The 27,464-nt window shown below is 41.3% G+C and overlaps 1 protein-coding gene across 9 annotated transcripts in view; it reads left to right on the top strand.

Annotated features, from left to right (window-relative positions):
• Nucleotides 1-27,464, top strand: part of osbpl8 (oxysterol binding protein-like 8) — a 93,959-nt gene that overhangs the window by 28,309 nt on the left and 38,186 nt on the right. For 3 of the 9 annotated variants that reach the window (XM_071503063.1, XM_071503062.1, XM_071503064.1), the window contains 2 exons: nucleotides 22,372-22,408; nucleotides 24,538-24,708. In XM_071503063.1, the coding sequence (XP_071359164.1) occupies nucleotides 22,372-22,408; nucleotides 24,538-24,708 (208 nt within the window). Of the gene's footprint in view, nucleotides 1-9,252; nucleotides 9,442-22,371; nucleotides 22,409-24,537; nucleotides 24,709-27,464 lie in introns of those variants that run through there. The other 6 variants (XM_071503068.1, XM_071503067.1, XM_071503060.1 and 3 more) reach the window with 5 other exon arrangements.

The raw sequence follows: 27,464 nt of genomic DNA, 5'->3' as shown, positions 1-27,464 counted from the left end.
GCTCCCAACAAGAGATGAAAGGCTCTGGGAAGCACGCCAGGTGTCTGCCGCTTCTCCCCTCGCTCTGACATCCTCACAGTCAGGAGACGCTTCAGGAAGGTTTATGGCAGCCAGCCCCCACAGCCCCCCTCCTGCTTCAAACATCCACCACCATTCAGTCTGCTGTCATTTGCATTGTACATACAGTAATGAAAGCGGTGGTGACCTGCTGTTCAGAATAGGCAGCAGTGAAAAGGCACATAGACAACCATTATGCTCTTCAACAATGGCTTTGAGGTGGCTTAGAGGTAAGAGAAGAGGATCTGTGAACTGAAGATCACTGACTGGGGGGATTTCAGGGACTGAAATGAATTAGAAAAAACTTTAATCCTGGGTGGCTGTTGAATTGCCCTTTTGCCATTTGTTCCAGAGGAGCTTTACAGTTGCCAACAGTGAAAGACTAGTGGTGCTGGGAAGTTCCCAGATGTAATGATGCAAGGCAGGATATCACTGGAAAAAAGATATGAGCTCAGTTCTCTTCCACAGAAGTTGAAAAAAAAATGTAGTCATTGTGCTCTCTCAGGAACAAGATATTTAACCTTTTCCATCTGGTGCAGCTGCACCACATGCCATCCCCACCAACTCTTCTTTCAGTGCTGACGGGTTCTCTGTATCTTAAGCAACCTGACAGTCTAGCTAGAGGAGGACTCCCATAAAATGGAAAAATTGGATTCTGGCCCAAGTGTGCATTTCTTCTTATTCACAGCCCATAAATACTTCTATCGACACAGTCTGTGGAGGCCAAGATTACTTTGATAATAAAAATCGACAAATAGTGCAACTCCTTAATGGACTCTTTTCATGCGTGACAGGAAGCCCTCCACTGCTCAATGAATCAAAGTGAAAATCTAAACCGATATGAAAGATTGATGACTCTTAGGTTCACCCAGGTTCATGGAGCTAAATTTATTTAAAGAGCACTTTTAACTTTTTTAACTTTTACTTTTTAGCCACACTAGCAGTGGGGCTCTGGAGATGGCAGAGTCTCAACAACTGTTTGAGTTGTCATGAAATTTGATCTTGGAGCTTCACTGACTTTTAAAGGTCCCATATTTTCCATATTTTTAAGTGTTGATATCCATAAGAAGATATATTTGTGTGTAGTTTTATATCTCCTCTCTCAGGCTTCTCTCTGGAGCTCTAGCAACAACAGGTTGGTGAGCCAATCAGGAGAGAGGCTCTGAGCTCAGAATTCACTTGGTGGATTGGCAAACACATAGTGTCCCAGACTGTGGTCTAATTTAATAACTTTTAAAAGTGTTTGCACATCTCAGACATGTTCTTGTTTTATTGTATTATAACATTTAATCAAAGTTGATTTAATATGTAATTTGACACTTATCAACAGCAAAGACCCTTTAATGTCAACTACAAATGGACACCTCTGCTTCATCTTTTTCCACTGATCATTTAGCTGTGGCTAGCTTTGACGTGTTGCTTACTAAAGAAACATTTCTTGTGGCTGCATTGCAATATGGTCAATTGAGTCTTCTGTAGTGGAGAAGCTGATGTCTGTTCCTCTACTATAGTCGAGTTTTCTTAGTGGTACAGAACATGACACAGTAGTTTTTCATGGAGACAACAAAACATGATGTTTACTATTGATGTCATAGACTAATGATGTCTGACATAGTCAAAGCTGTGCTGGAAAGCTATGGCTGCTTTCGCCCAGGTATCACTAAAAATGTAAAGTACAAGCAAAATAACAGTGTCCTAGAAATGCAAGATGTGATGCCAATAGCTATCAATATCACAGTACTGATTAATCTTTATTTTGCTGGTTAAAAGTATTTTCTCACTGGCAGAGCAAGGCACAAGGTCTTGGTTTTCAGACCTACAATGCCATATAATATAGCATAAATAAGCTACAGGAGGCTGCAGAGGTGAAAATGAAAATTGGCTTCAAGCTGCTCTCTGGGAGTGAGAGGCTGAGGCTGTACATCAGTGACTGGACTCCGGGTGCTGTTGACAGAGCCGAGCTGACAGCCAGGGCTGATGAGACGCATTCTCACCTCCAAAGTAAACAGGAAGAGCGGGCATATCCTCCATGACTTTAGCTTGGCCTCAGATGTGGAAAAAACTGCAAATGAAAGTCTGAAAATCTACACAAATTTTAAAAAGACTAAAGTGAACTTCAGATGATGTGGTGGGAGTTGCAGATTTTAGCTTTCTGGATTTGACTGAGTGCAGTGGAGAAACTGTGTCTCCTGCCAAGATTTGTTTAGTCCTTCCTGACAGAAAAATCAGTCTTGTAGCTGGTTGAAGGTGGTGGGTGGGCTGTTGAATTGAGGGCATTAATCAATACAGAATGGATTTATTAACACTGGGAATGACAAAGGCGACGGCATGTAGCATCCAATAGGATGAATAAGTGGTAGAAACACTGTGTGTGTGCTTTCCCTAAAGATGTAATCATTAAAGTATTGCTTTTACTATAGGACCCATAGGACCCTACATGTCGCTCTCTGTTTTTTTGCTGGTGTGAATCGATCAGGACACAATGAACTGACAGACACACACATCACACATTGAGGAATATCCACTTCCTTGGTCTCAAGCAGGGCCATATATTGTGTGTTAGCACATGAGCTAGCTCCAGTACTGAGAAGTGGGATGACTGGCAGTCCTCCTCACAATCATACAGTGGCAACTCTTACACATATCCGTGTCCTAACTCAGGGGCCACGTCCTTTGGAGGACATGGTCTACCAGCTGGATCCAACTGGTCCTTACGGAGGTGTGGCCCTTCGTAGCCATCGCAGACTGCAAAGGCCCTGAAATGAGACGGTGTGGGCTACGGAGGATTTCCACTTTGCATCACTAGCTGTCCTTAGCCTGCCCTTACTGTCGTGTCACAAAAGCACCGCCTCTGTTGCCTTGCAACCTTAACAAACGTAACTTCCCGGCGGCATTTGAAGGAGGCTTTGAAATAGCGCAGCTTAGTCACGCCGCTTTGACTCAATCAGTCTTCAAATGCAGCCTCAGAAGGATGCAGCCTCTGAATTGGGACACAGTTCATGTCCACGTTTACAAATGCACCCTATAGTTATCGTACCCTGGTACTTGTATACTGCCCTATATATAGTTTTATCCATTGTTAAAAGTCATTCAAGTTTGCATTCATGTATCTTCCATTTATTGCAAAGTATACAGACTGTCAGGCACTAATGGAGTAATATAGCTCTTGTTGTGTGCAGGAAACGTGCAGAGAGAGCACAGGGAAGCTTTATGTGATGTGCATAACCCCTGTTAACTGACACTGGAGTATCCAGTTAAATAAATATATTATACAAAAATAAACCTTGTGAGAATAAATCTTTATAAATTCCCTCAGTATGAGATGTTTATTACCAGGGAGCTTTTATCTTGGGTCAGTTACATTAATTGGTTGAAATCCACAGTTTTTAAAGGTATCTAACAGCAGCTCGTCTTCTGGCACTAAAGCGCAGCAGCACGTCGTCTATTAGCCTGGAAAAAACAGCTGATGATGTTGTAGTTTGTTTCTGTAAACACCTTGTTATTAGTTTACAGAGGATGTGTCTAATTGCTGGGGCGAGTGTAAGTGAGGGCACTCTTTATGGTTTGTCGGATGGTGAAGCCTCAGGAGTTTTTATTCTGTTTGTGTTTTTTTTGTTCAGCTGTTGTTGTGTTTTTGGAATAAATCAATAAAGTAATCTAGCAGTGTTTCCACTGCTCTCATCCATTTCCTCTTTCCTTTACACAGCTGCAACAGTTTTTTTTTTCTTGTGACTGTTGAGCTGTCGACAGCTGTTGACATGAGAAAGTCAGAGTTGTGCTCATCTCTCCTGTCTGTCTGACTTTTGATACCAAAAAAATAGCATTTGTAGCCTTTAGCTAACTTAACCAATCCTGCTGGGTCCAGCTGCTCTGTTCCTAAAGCACTGCCATGCAATTGGTTAGAAATAACTTTTTCTCTAATCAACAATAAATTTAATTTGAAATTTTCTTATTGAGAAAGTTTGTGTTCAGTGTCAATACTGTTTATATCACCCAAACATACAATGAAAGGCAGATGGTGAAGACACAATGGTCCCATTAGCACTAATTAGCAATTAGATACAGTACAGATAACATTCATTGTTATAGATGAAATTCTTTATTCTTTAATTATTTTGGAGTTGCATTTTGACTCTGGAAAAAACAGAAGAAATAAATAAGAAATAAAGAAGTCAGATTGTATATAGTTTTTTATGAAGTGGATGTGCAGGTGAGGTAAGAAATCCATACAGGGCTCACTGTTTGTTAGCTTACAGTTAGTCTACCCTGATTCCCATCTGGGTGCTTATGAATGGCTCTTTTTTTCCTTACAGGTCTTATGTTGAATTAGAGTCACTAAATAAGCAAATGAATATAGTTGTAGAAAGCTCTCCTTCTTTTATAATGAGATTAGATAACATAAAAACAAATTTACTGCACTTATCTATCTTGCTTACTTGCTTACTTGATACTTACTCTCTATCCTGGAGAGAGATGTCAACAGGCTTTTTAAGAAGCAGAACCCCCGCAAAGCAGCCGGTCCTGACTCTGTCTCTCCATCATCCCTGAAGCACTGTGCTGATCAGCTGTCTCCAGTGTTCACAGACATCTTCAACACCTCACTGGAGACCTGCCACGTGCCAGCCTGCTTCAAATCCTCCACCATCATCCCTGTCCCCAAAAAACCAAGGCCCACAGGACTAAATGACTATAGACCCATTGCCCTGACCTCTGTGGTCATGAAATCATTTGAGCGCCTTGTCCTGTCCCACCTCAAATCCATCACTGACCCACTCCTGAACCCCCTGCAGTTCGCCTACAGAGCCAACAGGTCTGTAGACGACGCCGTCAACATGGCTCTCCACTTCATCCTCCAGCACCTGGACTCCTCAGGGACCTATGCCAGGCTCCTGTTTGTGGACTTCAGCTCTGCCTTCAACACCATCATCCCGGCTCTGCTGCAGGACAAGCTCTCCCAGCTGAGCGTGCCTGACTCCACCTGCAGGTGGATCACCGACTTCCTGTCTGACAGGAGGCAGCACGTGAAGCTAGGAAAGCACGTGTCTGACTCCCAGACCATCAGCACTGGATCCCCGCAAGGCTGCGTTCTTTCTCCTCTGCTCTTCTCCCTGTACACCAACACCTGCACCTCCAGCCATCAGTCTGTCAAGCTCCTGAAGTTTGCAGACGACACCACTCTCATTGGACTCATCTCTGATGGCGATGAGTCTGCCTACAGGTGGGAGACTGAGCGTCTGGTGACCTGGTGCAGGCAGAACAACCTAGAGCTAAACGCTCTGAAGACAGTGGAAATGATAGTGGACTTCAGGAAGAGCCCAGCCCCACCCACCCCCATCACCCTGTGTGACTCCCCCGTGGCTACCGTGGAGCATTTTCGCTTCTTGGGAACCACCATCACACAGGATCTCAAATGGGAGCTAAACATCAGCTCCCTCATCAAAAAAGCTCAGCAGAGGATGTATTTCCTGAGGCAATTGAAGAAGTTCAACCTGCCAAGGACTATGATGGTGAACTTCTACACCTCCATCATCGAGTCCATCCTCACCTCCTCCATCACCATCTGGTACGCTGCTGCCACGGAGAGGGACAATAACAGACTGCAGCGTATCATCCACTCTGCTGAGAAGGTGATTGGCTGCAATCTTCCGTCCCTCCAGGACCTGTACGCCTCAAGGACTCTGAGGCGTGCAGGGAAGATTGTAGCTGACTCCTCCCACCCTGGACACAAACTCTTTGAGACACTCCCCTCTGGCAGGAGGCTGCGGTCCTTCAGGACCAAAACCTCTCGCCACAAAAATAGCTTCTTCCCATCTGCTATTAGCCTCATCAACAAGGCTAGAGAGCCCCACTGTTGCTGATCAATTGCACCAATCACCAGAAAAAATTCCTTGTATGTGAAAACATACTTGGCAATAAAACTGATTCTGATTCTGATTCTGATTCTGATTACTGGACACTTACTGTGTAGGATTTTATGCCTCTGCCATAGTAATTGCCAGAAATGGATGCTTTGTTTTTCCTTCTTCTTTGAGAAAACATTGTCAAAGTCCCAGACTGAGTCACACTCAGCAGGAGTTTCCTGCCTGCAGCTGAGCCCTTTAGTCTAATTAAAATGGCCACTGTTCCATTGCAAATAAGCTTTACATTTCTGGGCGTGATGGATGCAGTTTGTTTGGTTGTTTCAGACCCCTTCAAGGGCTGCTCTACTTCCACTGCCACCTCAGTGCAGTGTGAGGAACAGGCCTTTTTTGTCAAGAAGAAAATCATTTCTCTAATCTAACCTCATGACGTGAATCATGGTCATCTCTCTCAGCAGACTGGATGTAGACTGCTCCGTTACAACTGTTCCTTTGTAGGCCTGTTGAGAAAGAATTAGCTAATTAGCCAGGACAGAGCATTTTTTGTGCTCCACTGCGCTTCTGTGAAGGAGTGCTTCCACAGCCTCATACAGTGGCTACTGTACCTCCACAAACATGTTCTTCCAACACTGACAAACACACAACCTCCGGTTCATGTATCTTGATTCTACGAGTTGCCTGATCTGAGCTTTTTTTTGTGTCTTTCAGCTCATTGTTTAGGTTTTATGACACATAGGTTTACTGGTTTGATTCACTCACACAGCTCACATCAGCTGCGTCTAATAACCCACTGTACACTGTTCAGTGCCAAACTGCAGACAGGCACAGTTAGCCACTAGCTGGTGAGCATCTTACTTACTTACTGCCCGTTATGCCTGCTGGCATGTAGGACAGCAATCAAAGATCGCCACTCCGTTTCACACATGGTTCTGACGTTCCAGAGTCCGAGCTTGGTCTTACATTTGGCATTTAGGACTTCCATCTTCCTGTCAGTGGCTTCCTTTGCCATTCTTGCGACTGTAGAAATCTGTCACACACAGTGGTGTTAGTTTCCTCTGTTGCTATTTCTGTTACACATTTTTTTACAGGACTGGGTAGTTAACCCTGTGTCCAACCCCTAACCTGGAGGACCAGTGCATCCCACTTCATCTGGCCTCTACCCTTCAACCTGTCCAGCTTGGGTGGCCCTACCAGGAGACTAAGCTCTCACTGGCATAGCTCTAGGGGTCCCTGAGGTGGCGATCCTTTCGGAGCATATTAAAGAAATTGTATTATCCTACTTTACCATTAGTTGCTCAAGACTGACTGTAATTCCTCCCATGTTTCCTTGTCACATGTGCTCCTTTATTCATAAGTTCAGTGGCTTTGTTAGTCACTGATGTCTGCATTTTAACTGGGTCAACATTTTGGAAAATGCACTTATTTGCTTGCTTGCCAACACTTACAAGAAGATCGGTACCACTCTCATGTCTGTTCAAAGCTACAGCCAGCAGCTGGTTAGCCGAGCTTAGCATGAAGACTGAAAGTAGGGGTAAACTGCTAGCCTTGCTCTGACCAGAAGTAACAAAATCTGTCTGCTTCTACCACCTGTAATTAACATGCTATATCTTGTTTATGTAATCTGTACAAAATAGAATTTAAAGGAGCTACATGTAAGTATTGTTTGGTATTGCTATCTAGCTAACATTAGCATTAGGAGCTGTTTACTCACCAGTCTAGAAGAAAGTTCTGCATCAAGCTTCATTCCTTTACTCACCAAGAGCTGTCTCCAGAGGTGGAAAGCAACACCATTGTCAACATTTGTCTCAATCACGTCTTTCTTCTATTGAAGTTAGCTCACTAACCAGCTAGCCCCGCTCCATCTCGTCACTTTCCAACTCACTACATCCTCCAATCTGCCCCAAAGACGTAGCATTGCTCAGAGGGGGTACTATAACCTCTTGTATTAGAAAGACAACAATGGCTGATGCCCACTCCTGGCAAGAAACCACATTCTGTAGCAGAGAGAACTTACAAATCAACATGTAGTTATACTTGGGGGGGTTGTGTGCTGCTGTCAACTTGAGCAACCTAAAGGCTCCAGGAAACAACCTGGCACGTTTCCTTGAAATAATTTACATGGCAGCAGACACAAGCATATATCTACAAGCAACCAGAAATATGTCAGAGCAGATGGTGGCTTTGAAGTGACTTTCCACTGGTGACAGGTTGAGTCTTCACACTATCTGAAGTTTTTCACAGTACATTATTCTGTCACCAATCCTGTTATCAACATCTGGATCATACTTCAAACGAGCTTGTGACAAATTTGGTGAGAACTAGAGCAGGGTGCAGTCATGAAACACCATTTCCTGCCGCCTTCTCATCCTCATCAGTACTAACAAAAACGATGAAGCATTATGAAGAGTAAACACAGCAGACCTCAGTTTGACCTTGCTTGAGAAGACTAGATGTGTTTGTTGATGAGACTGGCATGGAAAAAATCTGGTGTGTTGTTTTGAAAATGATCAGCTCTTTTGGAAGGAGAGGCTGAAATCGAATCGAATCCTTTGGTGGCATCTGCAGTAATGACAAACTTTTCAACATGTGTATATTTTCATCTGCGTATGGCATTGTGTCTTTAAATGGCCCCCTGCGCTGTGGTGTGTGTGGAAAACAGCTGAGCACGTAAACGGAAACAGTAGCAGAGGAAAATGCATTAAAGCTTGAATTATTGGGCCCATAATAAGGTCACAGGGTGGCTGCGTTGTGTGTGCGTCCTCCTCCTCTGGGGTGATTTTCCATGATGGCTGGGGAGATTGGCTCGCTGGCTTTGGTTTATTGGTGCAGAAGGGTCTCAGTCAACAAGAGCACGAGGGAGAGCCATGTGGTTACAGTAGCTGTGCTCGAGGGTGTACACGCAGCTCTGACTTGCACCGCTAACTTCTCCTATATGCCGGTTTTTCGTTATGGCTTTAAGTTCAACCCTTGTAAACAGCCACAGTCTACTTCCGTGTTTTTGTGGTTTGCCTATCAGATGATACTTGCCTGACAAACATGATTAAAAGAGCTGTGTTGTAGTCAAAATGCCTGATAACAGGGGGATCAAAGAGATGAAAAAGCAAATGAAGGAGAAGAAGGAAGGAGATGGATGCATGGATGGAGAGATAGTAAGAGGGGAAATTGTGAGTACTTTGGGGTCATATAAAAGTCATGGAAGAATAAGGAAATGCCTCTAATACAACACATTTACAGAAGGGGACAACAAAAAATTACTGAAGGCTCAGAGTGATGAGATGACAAGAAAGAGAGAGAGAGAGAGAGAGAGAGGGAGAAAGAGGGAGGTTCGAATTCACTCGCCTGCTTGTTCTTTATGCCTTTTCTCCTCCCTTCAGTGTGTGTGTGTGTCTGTGTGTGTGTGTGTGTGTGTGTGTGTGTGTGTGGGAGAGAGACGGGGCTGAGCTCAGTGGCTTGTCGTACCAGGTTTAGTCTGACCAAGAAGCGGCCGCAGCGACGAGCTCCCCTCCCTCGACTCAGTGTCAACACGGTATGCATTTCCTCTTTTTCTGCAAGTGAAGCTTTTCGCTGTCAAACTGTGAGAACGGGGGGGAGCAGGGGCAGGCTGGATTAGACTGAGCTGAAATCAATCAAACTGTTTGCAGCTACGTTTTAAGGAATTTTGGTATATTTAAAACCTGACGTTAAGTCTTATAAAACAATTTGTTGCTACGCTGTGTTGCCATTAAAGCTTCAGACCTGTCTTTGTGATACAGTCTCACACTTGGTCACAGAGTTTGTTGTTTTTTCCACTTGAGCTTGTTGTTTGCTCAGTGTGTTGTCACTGAATGAAGGCTCGCTGCAACGCTTTGCTCAGGAGCTACGTGTACAGCTAACACGGATCATACTGTTTCTGTTAGGTTGGTGGAGCAGAGTTGGAAGGCTGAATATTTGTCGTTTCAAGTGTCTGCACAGAGTGCATGTGCGCAAATAGGCTGCAGGCTGATACCCAAAGCATGGATCTGATCAAGCCTGATGACAGAGAGGGGAGGTCTGTCTGTGTTTGCTTGCAGCTGAGGATGTCAAGTGCATTATAGAAACATGATAGCTCCTGAATGCAACACTCTCAAGTCCAATTAAAAACCCAATAGGGCTGATAACAAAAACACAATGAAGTGCTTCTACTCTCTCTCTGGCAATCACATAAATTAACAGCAAAAATGGCAATCAAGATTCTTAATTGCCACCTAAATGTTTGACCATGTGCATGAGTCATTTGAATGAGGGCAAATTAACCAGTTATCTATTGCTGGGATGCAGTTACATAACAGCAGTTTTCCAGGAATTGGTTGTGTTTTTCATTTTCCCTCCATAAAAGAGGCTCTGCGGGGTTCTTGGCTCCGGCTCAGGGGTGCAGGCAGCTGTGCTGAAGCGAGTCTCATCAGATTGATAGTAGTAGCTGAAGCCTGTGTTCATTCATTGACTTGATGTTGCTTCCCACAACAAAACACTGAATCATTTTAGAACAGGATTTAAATGACATTGTACAGAGACTGTTCAATTTAGACCTCCAAAACACTCATGTGAAATCAGACAAATTAATTATAACCTGATACTCTTGAGTCGTCATCTTATTTTTATTTGATTATCCAGTCTGACATTGCGTTCACGTTGGCTGTTTCAGTGTTCAGGTCCTTTACTTTAAACCTAAAAGTATAGAATTTGTAAATATACATGTTATAGATTTTTATTCTCCTTGTGTTATATAACTGGATTATTTTCAGTGTTGGCTACTTAATTCATATACAGTAGCCTATGTTAGATGAAGCTGGGGCAATGTGTTGTGTTTTAGATGTATCATACTTCCTCTGAGGTGTTGTGAAATAGAAGTGTACAATTGCGTAAAATGGAAAAACTCTTTTTTTATCAAGTACCACAGACTTGTACTTTATAAAGTACATGAGTAAATCTAGGTAGTTAAATTCCACCAGTGACCGTTCTCTGTTTGGGAGGGTGGTTATGTAGCAAGTGACCCATCTGTCCTGTTTGTGATTGTGAGTTTGTACAGAAGAGGTTAGTAGCAGCTGTTGCTAGGAACAGGTAACGTAATGTTTGCTGTGCGTCTTGTGCGTCAGTAAGTTGACATATATCTCATCCATGCCTGTTGCCATTTTTTGTGATTGTTTTTCTGGCTCTTGCATGAGAAGCTAACATCCCCATTCTTCATCCTGCCTACGAAGCTTTAATCTTTTTGAGGAAAATAGTCTCAGTGAGGACAACACTTGAAATGTGAACAGGGCATAAGATCTTCTGAGCCAGTGTAAATTAGAATAAAATATATATTTAAAATATAATAATTCCCAGTTTGAACCTTCTGCTCTCCTAACAAGAGAGAAATCCAGCTGTTATCAGCCAGTGTTTCAGTTTCCCCTTTGTTGAGCCAATCTTCGATGGCACTGTGAGGTTTGAAATTTCAGAAGGCTAATGGTCTACCTCACAGCTTGGCCTTGCTGAGACTTGACCAGATTGTGTCCTGCACTTCATTTGATCAGTGGGTAGAGTATTTTTCTAATATAATAAAGGTTAGGCACTTCCCACTTTGGTTGCCCGTACTAAGAATCCATCCACTTTGACTGTTTCTGGGTTCTGTGAGTATAAAAGGAAATGGCCAAACAGCATTTGATCTCATTATTCTTCAGTTGAACTGCAGCACCTAGCCTTTAAGTCTTCCCTCATAATTGTTTTTAGATCATCAATATAGCTACCACCCGTCCTCTTAAGAGCATTTACCCTGTCTCCTCTACGCTGTCCCTGAACCCTGAGCCCCCCTGCAATGATGAAACCGAGACTCCACTCTGCGTGAGGCCACCGGACCCACCCAGCCACCCCCCGCCTTCCCCGTTTTGAAGACTGACGTGTTGAAATGCTACCGTCTAATGAAATGCTGTCTGTGTGAGGTTGAGTGTGGAGCAGACGCCTCCCTGCTCCTTCCTCATGAAAGATAAAACATGGACAAGATATGACTGTATAAATGGCTGTAGACCCTAAAACCAACAGCGTCCGTCTTTTTTAATCTACTTCCCTCCTGGTTCCCTGTGAAGGGACATTATTAGGTTTAATGTTAGCAATAGAGTTAGGGGATGGGAAACAGAAATCCACTGGGATTGCTCCTGTTGGCTTTAGTGTTGGAATTCGCTCTGCTCCTGAGAATTATCTCTTTATGGATTTCCTGTCTGACCATACAAGGCTTCCAATTTCCTTTCTGTCTTCCTCCAACCTTATCTGTGCAAGAAGTTAAATACTGCACATTAAATTTGAGTTCAGCATCTTTTAGCACATTTTGTACTGTTAATTTCAGGCATTTATCTGATGTTATTAACAAGAATTAGCAAGAAAATGGGGGTGTTCATCCAGAACAGACACATATGCACCGAGTCCTCATCTATAAACTGAACACACATTACAATCATCACATGGTATTCCCAAGAATGTAGTTCTGTACCGGAAAATGTACCATTGTTAGAATGTAGACATCGTATGGCATGACTGTAATGTAGTAACAATGAATCACTTAAGCACTGCCTGTTCGGAATTACTTGAAGCCTCATTATAATCACTTAGAGCAGCTATTTTCACTTCATCTACAAAGCACTACTTTAAAAGCCATGTTCATAACCATTAGCTGGATTTATGTAAAGGACGGTCTGGTACATGCTGTTCTCAGTGGAAATTATTTTTCAACACTAATGTGCAAAAGGACACCTATATGATGTGACCATTCATGACCTGAAGTAAGCGAATGAGATGAGATATATGAAAAAGAAGTCGTGTAAAAATACCAGAAACTACCGTATATGTTTACACCATGACTTGAGGTTGAAGGCTGATTCTCTCCCAGGAGAGGTTTGGAAACCTTAACTCAGGGTGTCTGCTGGCACTGCTGCCAACATGATACCAGTCCTCACTTTGAGACAAATTTTAACTAAAAACGGAGACTTTCTTTTTAGATTCGACTTATATTGTTCTACACAGTTTATGAAGTTGTGTGTGGGGACAGACATCATGCTCAACTTGTCTAATACAAGTAACAAACACAGTTTGTGCAGCTTGTCCCCACGGAAACAATGATTATTGTGTTTACATTTCATATCACACACCAGCAAAAAAATCTAATACAAGCTGGAGGTACTGACCTCCAGCATGCGCAGTATTGTGGTTATGCTGTTAGCATCACAGCCCTAGTCTGTGCTACACCTGGTCACCACAGCTAATAAATAGAGCAGAACAGACACCTGTTATTTAATGTGGATCAGTCACGTCTGGCTAATACCTGATCGCTTAGAAAGCTCTCTTTGTCATGTATGATTGTAGGCTGAATATGAACCTTTGGGTTTTGTAGTTTTGTTCAGACAAAGCAAGACATTTGAAGATGTCACTTTGAATTCTATAAAGTTGTGATCCTCATTTTTTTCACTTCATTTTTTTTTTTTTTTTGACATTTTATACGACAAAAGATGAATTAAAAAAAAATCAACAATGAAAATCATTGTTAGTTCCAGCCCTAATTTCAGGCAGCAGGTTCAAGTTCATTTGCAGCAGGTTAATTAAGATGAGCAGTTTTGGGGTGCAACTGTTTTAGCTGAGAACATGTTGCCATGTTCTCCACACCTGCTCCAGGCAGACTTGGGAAAAGCTCCACTGATTGAACTGTAGCAGTGAGACCATTGTCATTGTTTCCCAGCAGCCCTTGCACATCCATCATATTCTGCCCACACCTTTATCTCTGCTGATCTGGAATCTTAGGCTCAACCAGAGGAAGAAAAGACAATACCTCGTCCAAAGTTGTATACACTTGTGTGAACAAGTTTAAAAAGTGCAGCAGTGATGAGAAAAGTTGAAACTTCAGACCTGCTCAGTGTCACTTTGATTTCAACAGTGACCAGGAAGGAAGTGTGAACTCTGTCCTCACCTGCTCTCCATCTGCCTGTTTGCTTCATGTCTGTCTTTGCACTACACACGGATTGTCACTCCTGCCTTCCTGCCAAGTTTGGAAATGCACAAATACTTTTGGTCTTAATAGTTTTTGTTTCCTTGGCTCCACTTTTACTTTGGACAGCATCTTGGCGAATGGAGTCAGCTCCAGTCCCTTCCTGAGCCTGTGTGATTAGACATTTTATTTATGGCACCTGTTGCAGTTCCACTTTAGTTGTAAATCAGCCAACATACGGGCAGCACACACTGTGCAGCACACACAATGTGTCAGTTCTTTGATGGATAAAACCACTCTGACATTACAATGTGCTGGCCCAGGTTCAGTTAGTGTTACAGAGGAGGATGCTGGGGTTTAGTGGATGCTGTGCTATCGTAGTTGGGCGTATACTGTAGAAATGGCTGCACAGAGGAATGGTGCTGTATCATTACTTTAACATGTTTTTTTGTTGTATTACTCCTTTTTTCCTGATTAAATACAATTTGTTTTCCATAGTATTTGGGCAATCTGTGACCATCCAGAAACTCTTATGAGGCAAAGAGAATATAGTCCTGTTTATTAATGCCCCTCTATATTATATCTGCATGTTTTCTTTTTATATTGGTTCATCATTGTATTTTAAAACTATTTTTCACCACTTTTCTGAAGCTTAACTAAAGTCAAATACTCTGCATAATGTTTCAGCATGGACTGCTTCCTATCCCACTTGCAGTCTGTTATATGTCGGTGCTCCATGTAGCTTTGGAACGAGGCTGCAAAGTGAGTTTTCTTGAGTTTTTTTCTGAAGTATGCTGCAGGCTACTCTCCTGCTTTCCCAGAACCCTAAAGATGAGTGTGACTGCCTCCCTATTTCTGTCCAGCTGCCAGCTGAAGCTTATGTATTCCTTCTATTGATGTCAGCTTTCAATTATTGCATCCCACTGCAAAAAATAAGTCTGAATAGAATTAACATTCTCCCAAGCCGTAGTCTGTGATGATTCTCCCTTTTGGAGAATGAGTCCTTCAATTAAGAATTGATTGCTACTGACCAGATCAGCATCTAGCCCAGAAAATTCTGGATCGGGACATCCTGACCAGTCCTAGCTTGTATCAGGTTGCTTCATGTGCTTAATGTGGGCACAAAGAATGAAATAAGATACCATCGTGTGCTGTCGGCTTCCTGGAAACTACAGATGTAATTGTCTTCAGTTTATTTGCAAATTGTAGGTTTTGGTTTTAGAAAACACAGTTCCAGGTATTTTAATTAGACTGATTAGCATTTCCATAAATTAGGAAATTTTGGCTCTTTGAAATTTTGTAAAGGATGTGAAATTTTTACGCTGGAGGGATTTGAACAAAGTTTTAAGCTCTTGAAAATGCTCAAACCAGAGGAGATTGGTTTACCCCTTTAAATCCTGCTGCTAATTCAGTATAGACAATATCTATAACCTTAAAACAGATAAATCCCATCACATATGCAGCAGTGATTAGCCTTGGGAATAAACAAAGCTCCTAGCCAGGCTTTCTAAACACCGCTGATTAATCCAGTGTCACAACAGCTGCTGTGAGAAACTTCATAACACTGTGTGTGGGCAGGACACTTTCTTATTAACCTAAGTGGCTGCACATTGACTCCCAGGGCACAAGCCCAATAACATTACAATATCATGTCAATTTACATTTACATGTTGATTAGTTAGTCAGTTTTGTTATCAGCAATTTAAGTTTGAGTTAAAATGCATTTTTTCTGTCCCACTCTTTGCTATGGTAATGACCGAGTTCTCACTGGGGTTCAATGGATATTTTATTGTTAATATTAAAGATGAATATCTCCATATATTACATTAGCTAGAATGAATTCTCATATTTATTTATATTTATTATACATGTCTTTAAAGCTCTAATCAATATTTTTTATATTAACAATAAATCAAATGACTCAGTGATGTAGTGACAAACCTACAGAAACATGATCAGTTAGTTCAGTTTTGCACTGTTTAAGTGTCTTTCAGCTCATTGTTTTGATTTTACAAGCTGTTTTGGCTCACTTTCAGCACTAACATCAGTGCTGTGTTCAGATGCAGCTGAACGCAGCTGTTTTTAGTTAAAAAGCTCAGAATGACTTACCCAGCACCAAACATCAGACAGAGTTAGCAGCTAGCTAACGAACATACCTAGTGGAGTATTTAGAACCAGATATTTTTTTTTTAGGAGCTTGTGGAGAACAAAACAGAGCTGAAAGAAGAATGAATGTTACACTTAGATGTGTGATTTGATTTGATCTACTTTATAAGGAGATTATGTTTCAAATTTGTGTATGCAACTTTTTGTGTTGCTCAGCAACAACAAAAACAGATAATGCAGATTTAAATTAAAGCTGCACAAACCAATATCTTTAAAGAAACATATTATTTTCAAATTAATGTTGACAGTTCCAGAGGTGTATGGTGGCGACAGTTACTGTTCACTTGTACTTTTTGTTGCCTGTCAGTTGCAAGCACTGAACCGAGAGGAGCTATGAAAACATAATTAACACGCATAAAACAAGCCGATAGACTGAACAAACCAATAAAATGGTATTTTTGTAACCACACAGTCACTGGATTTCCATGAGCTACCAGTGATGACTCAGCTGTTCATCAGCAGTCTCTCACCTACAAAGTGGATATCTTTGTTGTATCTATTCTTTTCTTTACCTTTTTTTAGTCTCTTTAATCTCTGATCTTTTTCCATAACAAAATGTATTCATGACCTCTACTCCAATTTACACACAGACCATGGTGGGGATTTGTTAGAGGCTAGAGGTTTTCAGATTTTTTTTAGCATGAAAACATGGGACAGTCTGTTCAGTATTTGACCAGCATTTAGGTTTTGCCTTCATAACATAGTGTTTTGATTCCATGCTGAATAAATGGCAAAAGGTGCCCTTCAGATATAGAAAGGAAAAAAAGAAAAAGTTGTTGTTATTATCTCCTCTTTCCCTGCTACTGAAAAGAAACTGGGTCAGGAATCTGCTGCGAGTGATGTTTAAACATTATGTAATATGTCATGGCATTTTATCCCGCGTAAGCACTCTTCATCTTTTCAGGGGCAGAGAGCGTGAGCTCTGTTTCAGGCAGTGTTTCCTGTAGAACGTTGGAAGCTTTTAAGGAGATGGGGATGCTTTCTGTTACTTGTAGTTTATTCATGAATGTTCATGTTTCTGTACACTGATGTAATTATATTTGATCTGCAAAATATATTTTCTGCCAAATTTGAGTTTCACTCGTGGGAGTGTAAAGGGCAGGTGACACTGTTATTTCAAACTGAATAATTTTGTTATAAAATCAGTTATCTCAGTTGAATCAACATCAGTATGGAGTTCAGATTTGGTGAACTTTGACCCGGAAATGTGTATCTTTGACCAATAGTAAGCTGTTTTAACACTGTTGACCTTTAGGGGAATGGAGAACCAAAATGGAGGAAGCTATGGACAGTTTACAAACAATCTAAGATGCATGTATCCACAATGTCATTTTAGCTTATATGTGGACAAATTAGCTCACTGGAAATCTGTAAAATTGCTGATCAGAGATTACTTTGTATGCGACAGTCACCATTACATTGTGTAATGTTTTTTGATAGTCGTCAGCTCCAGCAGCTAACACAGAGATTCATCAGCCAATATTAGCATTGTGTTCACAGTTCTTGAAAAAAAAATCTCAAGAATCTGTATCAAGAATGTTTGTTTATGTTAATAGATACTATTCGATGATTCATCGATATCAGGATTTTTAACTCCCAATTATTAATATCAATATCAGTCTCAAAAGTCCAAAAAATGTATTGGGCTGTAGTAGATGAATGGGAATTTTGTTAAAACAAGTATGACCTGTCAGCTTTCAGCTTTCCCGCTCTATCTAATGTGTGTGTGTGTGTGTGTGTGTGTGGTTGTGTGTGTGTGTGTGTGTGTGTGTGTGTGTGTGTGTGTGTGTGTGTGTGTGTGTGTGTAGGCTTGTTCCTACAGTATATCCCAGTGGGGACTTTAACCTGAATACACACTTGTAGAGATATTCTGATTAATTTTATTCCTTCCCAATATCAATTACAATACCTGAACTTGTGTCTCAGGTGATACTGAGTGCTGACCTGAAACCTAGGCATGAAAAAAAAAATTGCTGGATACCACTAACCCTGTAGGTGATACAGTATGATTGCTTTTGTTGCCATGACTCTGCATGAATGCCACAGAACGGAAAACTGTCATTTTGAATGTGAAACTATACATTTTTTAAATAAGTTATGTACTATTAGATCGATGCATAGACTTACATACTCACTGATACCCGATACTGTATTTTAGGCAGTATCAAAGATATTTCCATTCCTAGTATTGGTATCTGGGCCATTCTACACCCTAACCAATGGGGAACTCATGTCACCACGGAGACAAAAATTAAGGTCCCAATGGGTAGAAACTGATTTTTTTTTTTTTAGGGCCAAGACTTGGTTTTAAGGTTGGAATTAGGTCGAGGTCGGGGTAATGTTTGGCGTGAGCCATTTAAATGATGATAAGTGGAAGAGAAACCTCACAGGGTTTCAGTCAGCACAGCTTAAGTGAAAAAACCTTTGTAAATTACTGTGATAATAGTGAAGTTAATTCAATTCAATTCAATGCAATATAATGACATTGCTTGGCTTCCATGGTTTCATGGTATATCACCCTCTAAAATGCAAGTGAATGACCCTCAAAGGTGCCTTTTCCTGCCTTTAAACCACTTCAGTAAAATGCTCAAGATCATTTACATCTACAGTGTGAAACACACATGTTCTCCTCCCGCCTTAAAAATGTGAGTTCACTAAACTAAAGTTGAATAATTGCTGTTGTGACAGTGAAAAGCCAGCTAAGTCAAGTTCACTGAATCAACAACTGTTAAGTCACACCACCAAACATGTGCCTCATTGTGCACAGAGGTGCTGCCTGCGTATGTTCGGACTGGACTCACTGTTCAGTCACAATATGTGATCAACTTACCACAAGAATCTAATTCTGTCTGAAACATTGCACCGTCATAACAGCAATCCACCAAGGTGCAAGTGTGTCTGACTTTTAAAGGGAATGGAAGATCTGCACTCAGGTTTATTGGATGTTACACCCAAACCACTCAAAGGACTAAGTACAACACTTTTGAACCATGATCCTGGCACAGCAACAGTTTTTTCTGCTGTTATAATAGCGAATGATACAGACACGCCCTAAACTAGACTTTTAAAATCGAACCCAGTATGTTTCTTTTTTAAGATTAGTTAACCTGAAATTGATAAAACTAGACAATATTTACATTAACTTGATGATAAAAGATTTGTCGTGAGAGGGGGCTGAGCTTCCTGCCACTAACCAGAGACAAAAGAGAAACAGTGATGTTAATCCTACTACTACTTAATAAAGGTTTTGCAGTTGTCCTAGACTTGTCTGCAAGTACTGAATGAGTCAGAGTTAAGCCAGTTATTATTAATGCTTTTGACTGGTCTGTCATGCATATAGATCTGCTCCTCCGCCCCTTAAGTCGAGTTACACACCAGCCCATTGCTTGATTGCCAATTTATAGTCAAGAACGTTTTTCAAATGCTAATACAGGCCTGCCACATGTAGTGATCCATCTGTCTGCTCTCATTACACTGTACCAATAAAACCCTTCTCAGTCTGCCTGTCACAATCAGTATTTTTTGCTAGTGACACTTAGAGGTTATTCATAGCCCTTTACTTTCTCTCACTGTCAGTCTCTTTGCCACCCCACACACTTATCTGCATAATTAATCAGCACTAATCATCAGGTAGGGCTTTTATAAAGAGCTTGCAACCCTGGGTTCACACGTCAGGCTGCCAGTCAAGGAGGTTCACCTCTTGTTGAACCAGACGGAGAGTGTGACGAGGGGAAGATAGTTTATTTTGGGAGTAGATTAGACTGCGATCTTGGATGGCAGCGTTATCACACAGGTTGGAAAAGCTGGCGTGTAAACAGAAGATTGTTGATTTGAATCCCTGGAAGAATCCTTTAGGAAGAACTATCTAGGAAGGACCCCCCCGCCCCCCGCCCACCACCACAGATTTAATTCCACAAACTCCCTGTTTAGCAACTAAGAGGGAGTGGCCAAAGTGTAACTGTGCTGTCCGACTGCGAGACAATGGGCTGAGCCAAGATTAAATTAGAAAACCACTCTTCTCCACGAAGCCTTGTGAAGTGACCTCTGACGTTCAGTGACTGCTTCCTAATCCGTTCACCTTATTGTTGTAAGCAGCTCGGAGTGTTGTCTATCCTCTCAGCCAGTGGCTCTCGGGGTTCTAACCAATCAGAACGAGGCAAGTTGATTCCCCCCTCCCGATTAGCTGAGCAATATCCAATCACTGCCATTGTTTTCTTTGTCTTTCTCCTTACTGACCAGCTCGTGGTTGTGTTTGGCCTGGGTGGGGATTAGGGTATCCTTCCCCGTTCTGGGTATAACTGTGACGTCAGGTTTCCAGCCTGGCCGCTGGCCATCATGTGTAAATTAGGATCTTGTTAAATGGGCAGTTTCATGCAAACTGTCATGAGAAGATGTAGAGAGCAGGAAGATGTTGCCGTATGTTGACATTTTGTGTGTCCAAGTTATGGTTGTGGAGGTGAATAGAAGATAGCCTTAATTAGAAAGCCTAATCACAGCCTGTGTAGTTTTTCCAGCTGTTAAGTGTCTCTGCCCTCTGTTGTGCACTGGAACAGGGGGAGGGAGTTGTGTGTGTGGCCTGAACTCAGCATCTAGCCAATCACAGCTACTGTTGCTGCTCTGAGAATTTGACCTAATTTAAAAATTAGGTGGCATCTATTACTGACACATCTCTGATGAGACAAACACTTACAATTAAAATGGATGCTTGAAAAGCTTTTAACAGTTGTAATAATGGACTCAAAATAATAAACTTTCAATCTCAACACAGGCAGACACAATGCAAATGACTAATACAGGCTAAATACTGCACTAAATAAAGGAAACAAATAAAGAAAGGAAAAGTACATAACTGAAACCTTTTTTAAGCCACATTTTTAAGATTCACTTTTTACACTTTGGTCTTGTCGACTATGTATTTTAACAAGATGAAGGACTTAAGTCATTGGATGCTGGATCCTGAACTTATCAGAGAAAAAAAAAGCCAAAACCTGCTGAGAGACTGACACTGAAGGAATCAAAACCAGGAGAAGCTGACGGCAAAGGTGGTGAAGACAACAGCTCCCATGATCCCACGCTATTTTGCAAACATCGCCAAACGCTGTCTTTAGTTCATTTTGATTGAGAGACCCCTGGGGGCAGAGGTTACATACTGTGTGTTTAAGAACAAACTGGGAAAACACCTTCTAAACTTCAGTGTTTTAATTTTGTCATTGTGAGAATACGAGGAGAGTGTTATACTTTTTGCATCTACACAAGCAGACTAGAAAGTATTATAAGAACAACTACCTGTCTGTGGTGTCCCCAGCTGTCCATGTGTGCATCAACAAGGGAGTACAATTGAGACTTTAGCATACTGACATTAGCATTTAGCTAAAAGCTCCAAATAGTGCCTAAGTACAGCCTCTTTTGCTTTTTAAGTTAATCATTTCATTATTTGTGTTTAAACTAGAGGTGAAACAGTTTCTCAATTAAACAAGTCGTTTGACTGAAAGTTCGTCAACAGCTGTCATAATAATTGATTAATTATTTCAGTCATTTTTCTGGTTCCAGCTTCTCAAATGTGATTATTTGATGTTTTCTCCCTCATAAATGATTGCAAACTTAATACATGTAGGTTTTTAGCATTTGAAGACATACCTGAGAAATTATACTCAGCCTTTTTGTACTATTCTCTGACAAAACAATTGACAATAATTGTTGGTTGCAGCTCTAAATTAAACACTATATAATCACACTGGTGGCATTACGCAGCTTGAGTTGCTTATGTTGTTATGAATGGATGTAACAGTAATTGTGGTGTCAGCTGAAGGTTGACAGCGTTCAATCTCGGCTGTCTTCACGTAAACTAGTGTACTATGTGTGTGCGCTGTGATTTAATTTGAAGTTTATTTATCCCTCTTGTTTTACCTCTGTCTTCATCCCCTCCCACTGCCTCAATCTGTTGCCAGTTGTGTTCTCTGTTGACATTTTGTTTAAACTAATGTTTTTTTTCTTTTGTTTTCTGTCTCTTGTCTCCTCTTTTTTTATTATTATTATAATTTGTTGTCGTCCTGTGTGGCTGCGGCTTCATCCACTGCTGCTGCTGCTGTTGCTGATGCTGCCCACTGTTGCCAACCCTGCTGCACGCAAACCTACCACTGCCAACATCTGGTCAACAACACATGATGGACCTCCCCCCCTTCTCCCCCTCTTTAATCTTTATCCAAAATCTCTGACACACTTTTCCGATCCCATTCGCTCTCTTTTCTTCTTCTTCCTGTTTCTACCTACTATTCTTTTTTTTCTTCCACCTGTACTTTTTCTGTCTCCTCCCTTTCCCCCTGCTAGCACCACGCAGAGTTGAGAGAGCACCATGCCACCTCCGGTAAGCCAGTGACCTTTCAGAGGAAGGGCTAAGGCCAGTGCACACAGTCAGGGGAAAGGCCAGTGATGGTATTCAGGGGCTGATTGAACATAAGGGAGTGTGTGTTTCAAATAGGACATAAAGTACATAATGTAATGCACCTGTTTCCCATCATTTCCTCAAGCAAATGTTCTTTCCACTGAATTTATTTAGCCATGGTATTTTCTGCTCTTAGGCCAGCACCTTAATTTCTCCATCAAAGGTCCACCCTCATTAATAATTCAATGGAACTGCAGTTTGTCACAGAGCAATATTTGCATACAGTCTGTTCCTGTGACATTAACTTATCTTTCTTTGTTGGACAGGCTGTCTGTGTAGCACTGCTGCCTCCTTAAACAACATGCTTTAACTTCTCTTGAGTGTTTAACCGCCTTGTTTCTCGCTGCTGTTTTAGAGATTCAGACCTTTAAACTCTACTGTGACATCACTGCTGTGAGTACAGGCTCAAATTAGGGTCAAAAAGATTTTGAGATGTTCACAAAGAATACCAAAGTTTTTAGTTTTAAGTCTAAAAATAATCTCTGAGAAATTCAAGTATGTATAAAGGGAAAAAAGTGAATAAAACTGTGAACAAATGATGTCAGTGGTGAAATTACACAAAGACACTGTGAGAAAAGAGTGTGAACATCTGTATAAAAAATGTCGCACATTGTTTGTAATGCTGAAGTTAGAGTCCAGTCAGGTGATTCTGTTACTTTTATATTTACATATATCTACAACTACAAACTTAAGATTTATTTGTGAATACCACTCTACAAGCTCAAAATCTTTTTGACCCTAATTTGAGCCCATAGCAGTGTATTTTGTACAGTACATGTTATATTTGCTCCTGTTCACATGTGTTGGTCTTAACCACTGTCCTCTTTGCTACAGTCACCTGTCTGGTCCCTGCTGGCAGAGTGTGTCAGTGTGTGTATGTTGTGTACCCACACAGACAAGAGCACACACATACTGTACATGTTAGACATCCACAACAACTCACCGGCTGAACACACACTGATGATAGGACAGGCAGGTGCTGACATGGCTGGATTATGATCTGGATGATACAATATATTTGTGTTTGTGCAAATCAGTGTGTTTAACTTGGATTCATTGTATGTTGTTCTGTAAGTAGCAGATGGATCCCAGTGGATGGTTTAGAAATGAACTTATTTGCTATGTTAAGTAGAGATCACACAACTATGGATAGAAATTAGACCCAAATAGATATTCATATTTTATGTACAGATTGTGCTTGTTTTAATGTGTTGTTAAAAAGTGCTGGTGGAAAACTGGCAAATCTGAGCTTTCAATGAATTCAGATGTAATTTCAGAGTGGGAAAGCTGTTTTTCTAAGTGGACAGAATAACTCGTCACCCAACAATTAGAACACATACATTTACCAACTATAGACTCTGTCCCAGTTTTCCACTTGCAAATGTAACCTAATAACCTAAATAACATTTTTAGAAATTTGTTTGCTTTTTGAAAATGATCTGTGAAGTTGAAGTGAAAAATCTGTACAGTGACAGCAGCACAGAATATCTAATCTATCTTCACTGCTGGAAAAATATTTCATGCTTTGGCTTTGCCTAATTTTCTCATCTAGGCAAACCCTTGTCAGAAATCATTATAAAACCTCCTCTCAGCTCACAGCTGATGTTGACCTGTGTGTCATCCAGAGTGTATTAATACACACACACAACAAAATCAGGGAGTGCCTCATTAAGCAAAGATAAAATTTTTGTTTTAATTTCATAGGTTTTTTTTTTTTTTGTGGTCCTCTGCCAACCAAACGCAGCTCACATTGCTAAGCAATAGCATGCCTGCTTGCTTCATTAGCACCTGGTAAACAAGGTGAAGTGATAAGGGACAAACACACATGCTAAGGTTATCAGCACTCATCAAACTCATCTTTTTTAATCAGGAGACTTGGTGAAAGCAAATATTATATAAGTTATCAGAATGTGCTGTGAAACCGAAGGCTGCAGCCAACAGATGCTCCCCTAGAGCGCTGTCAGGAGATGTTCTGTGATCTGAAGTGAGATGGACACGTGTCTGATCTCTCTCTCCCTGTCATTTCCCTGGCTCGCTCTCTCCGTCTCCAGCTGCTGTAGTGTGCAGTGATGACACCGTCCTTCTGACCCCAGGCAGGATGAGCCAGCGCCAGGTGAAGGAGCGGGACAAAGAGAGGGAGAAGGAGCCGGGCCTCCAAACGCCCAACAGGGAGCATGTTGCCTCGCCCTCAACCCTCAGCCCGGGGGTCAGCTACAGCCACGGTAAGATCACAGTCTCAGTTCAGTAGATAAGTAGCTGAAAGTATTCTCTTGGCTTAAACCCCATTCAAACAGGACGTTAACTATCTCATGACATGACATAATAAATAAATGACCCTGTAAATTCTGTGTTTTATGGCCTGCAGACATGTTTCTCAGTTGCAGATATTGGAAATTTCTTATTATGACAGAAAAAACAAAGCAACAAGGCCTTTATTTACTCTACCTCAAGTTAAAGAACCAGGCCTTTATTTGAGACAGGCTATCATGAGACAGGCCTTCATTTCTAATTGTCCTGTTGTAGGTTTAACTACATTTTAGTGAGAATGCTCCCATTTGCCTTGTTCATTTGCTGTTGTTCACAGTTCATGGAAACTCAAACTGATCCTCTGGGACTTGCAGCATAATGTACTGTGTATTTCCACAGCAGTCATTAACATACTTAGCACTCAAACTAACAGTTTCCTGTTTGAAGAAAATGAGCCACATGTGTTTTATGTTGTCATTCTTTCTTAAAGTGTTACGGTGCTCTTACTTTTTCTACACTTACTGCAGATGTTTAACATTAAAATAAGACACTCTCATAATTGAAATCAGAAATAACAGATTAATCTGCTTACAATTGTATGTATGAAGTGATAAAACACACTGTTGATCAGTTCAATACACTCAGGGGTTTGGTTGTTACCATAGATTATAAAGATGGACGTAGCCTCCGTGATGTCACCCATAGCCTTCTGAAGAGCAGTTTTGAAGCTCAGAGTGGGTTGCTTCGCTGTCGCCACCTTGGCGGTGCCTGACTCCGCCCCTAACTCCCAGCTTCCAGCCCAAAAATGAGCAAAGTGTGGAGCTAAGACTTTGGTGCATGCTGGTTTGTGGCAAGCATGTGCTCACCCACCTCTCACTCAAAGTGACATGGCCTCAATTATGCAGAACTTTAAGCCTTAATAAAATTTAAACAGATGAGTTATATAAAAAACTCACCCCCGTACAGTTGTCATAAAGGAGGAAATTAGCTCTAGAGATCAATACTTTTGTACCAGTCTGTAAACGTGTTTATTTCTGCTGTAAAGTAACATGGGAGTCTATTGGGACTGATTCTAGTGGTCATTGGAGGATTTGTTACAGTCTTGGTCTGGTATGACCAATAGCTTATGGTGGCTAATGTTAGCAAACTGTCATTGCTGTGTTACTGACATTTCTGAGTCAATTAGCTGACTCTTTGACTCTTCTCTACACTTTACCATCATCTCATAGTTTCCATTGCTGCCCTAGTTTAGCAAAATTAGCAAATGGTTGCTTTAAAAGAGAAATTTCTTGCATGAGAGATTTGTTACATTTTGGATCAGATTTTTATGAATCCCCTCACATTTTCTGGTTCTGCTGGTTCTGTTTAATGAGGCTGGAGGCAGAACTCCACTTCCTCTGCAGCAGTTGTCCTGATAAAAGGCATGAATATTAATTGGTTGCTGAATAACCAGAATGGCTGTCTCATAACAGAAAGGTCACAGAGCGGATCAGTGCAGCAGCAGCAGCCACACATCTCACTGAACGTGGGCAGGCCACTGAACACCCACTTGCTCATAGAATGTATGACGATCCAGATAAGAGCACTAACTACATGTAAACACGCTGTATCCCACTGTCTTCACTGATCTACATACACCCTGAGCCTCTTAACTAGTATAATCCTGCTTCCTTTGTTTTCTCTGGTTTATGTTTCCTTAGATTTATGATAAGACTTTAAGACACTTAAAAACACACTGGTGACACTGGCCATTTCAACCCCCAGGACAGCTGCTAGTTTTAGGTTTAGTTTTTACCTTTCCCAGAAACGGTGACTCATACTGACTTGATGACTGGTCCCAGCCTGCACATCTTCTGATTCACAGCTGTGAATCTGCAGGATGGTTTGGTTAATATCTTCTCTTTTTTGTGCTGCTTTTGTGTTTCTGTGATATTTAATTTTTACATTAAGTGAATTACGGTGCTACCGTGGATATGTGTGACCTGCAGCTCAAAATAGCTTGTGAATCAGCTGATGTGTTTTGTGATGCATCATCAATATGAGACCAGGTCAGCTGCCTGATCCTCAGAGTCTCTCTAAAACCCTGTTATCTTCAACCTTTAGCTTTGAAGAGCTGATCAGATCTGGCTGAATCTGGATTTGTTAACACACACTGGGGACTTTGAAGTATTCCTGACAGCAGAGAGGGAGCAAATCAAAGAGAGGATGTATGACTGTGGAGAAATAAGCTCAAGGGGAGATTTGGTCAGCGTCTTACATCACCCGTCTTACTGCTTGTACCGTGTTCTTGTATTACACTGCCCTCTTGTGGATTCTTTGCTGTGGTTCGTCAACAGCTTGTCAGTATCTGTGTAGCTCAAACATTCATACACTTCTTGTTGATCTTGATTAGTCACAACGTGGTGAGTGTGGGATTTTTCAAAAGGGAAGAAAATACAGATTCTGGTGATGAACAGGGCAAGAAGCTTATTTTGTGGTAACCATACAAACCAGAGGTTTACAAAAGTCATCAGCAATTAAGTGTAAGAACACAAAGTTTTAGATTGAAAAACTTCTAAATTGTGGTTGTTTGGTTACACACAGACTTCAGACCTGTATGTCAGTACTATAAGACTACCTGTCACTGGACTCAGTGTTGGATGATATCTCTGATATTGTTCATCTTAAGGTTGCAGGTAAAGGATGGACGTAAGCCTGTGGTGGCAGAAAGACGATATGGATTTGTAGCTGT

Source organism: Trachinotus anak, unplaced genomic scaffold, assembly GCF_046630095.1.
Source record: "Trachinotus anak isolate AG129_WGS33_773 ecotype Australia unplaced genomic scaffold, CSIRO_AGI_Tana_v1 ptg000018l, whole genome shotgun sequence".
NCBI classification, from domain to species: domain Eukaryota; kingdom Metazoa; phylum Chordata; class Actinopteri; order Carangiformes; family Carangidae; genus Trachinotus; species Trachinotus anak.
This window is presented reverse-complemented; position numbering and strand designations above follow the sequence as displayed.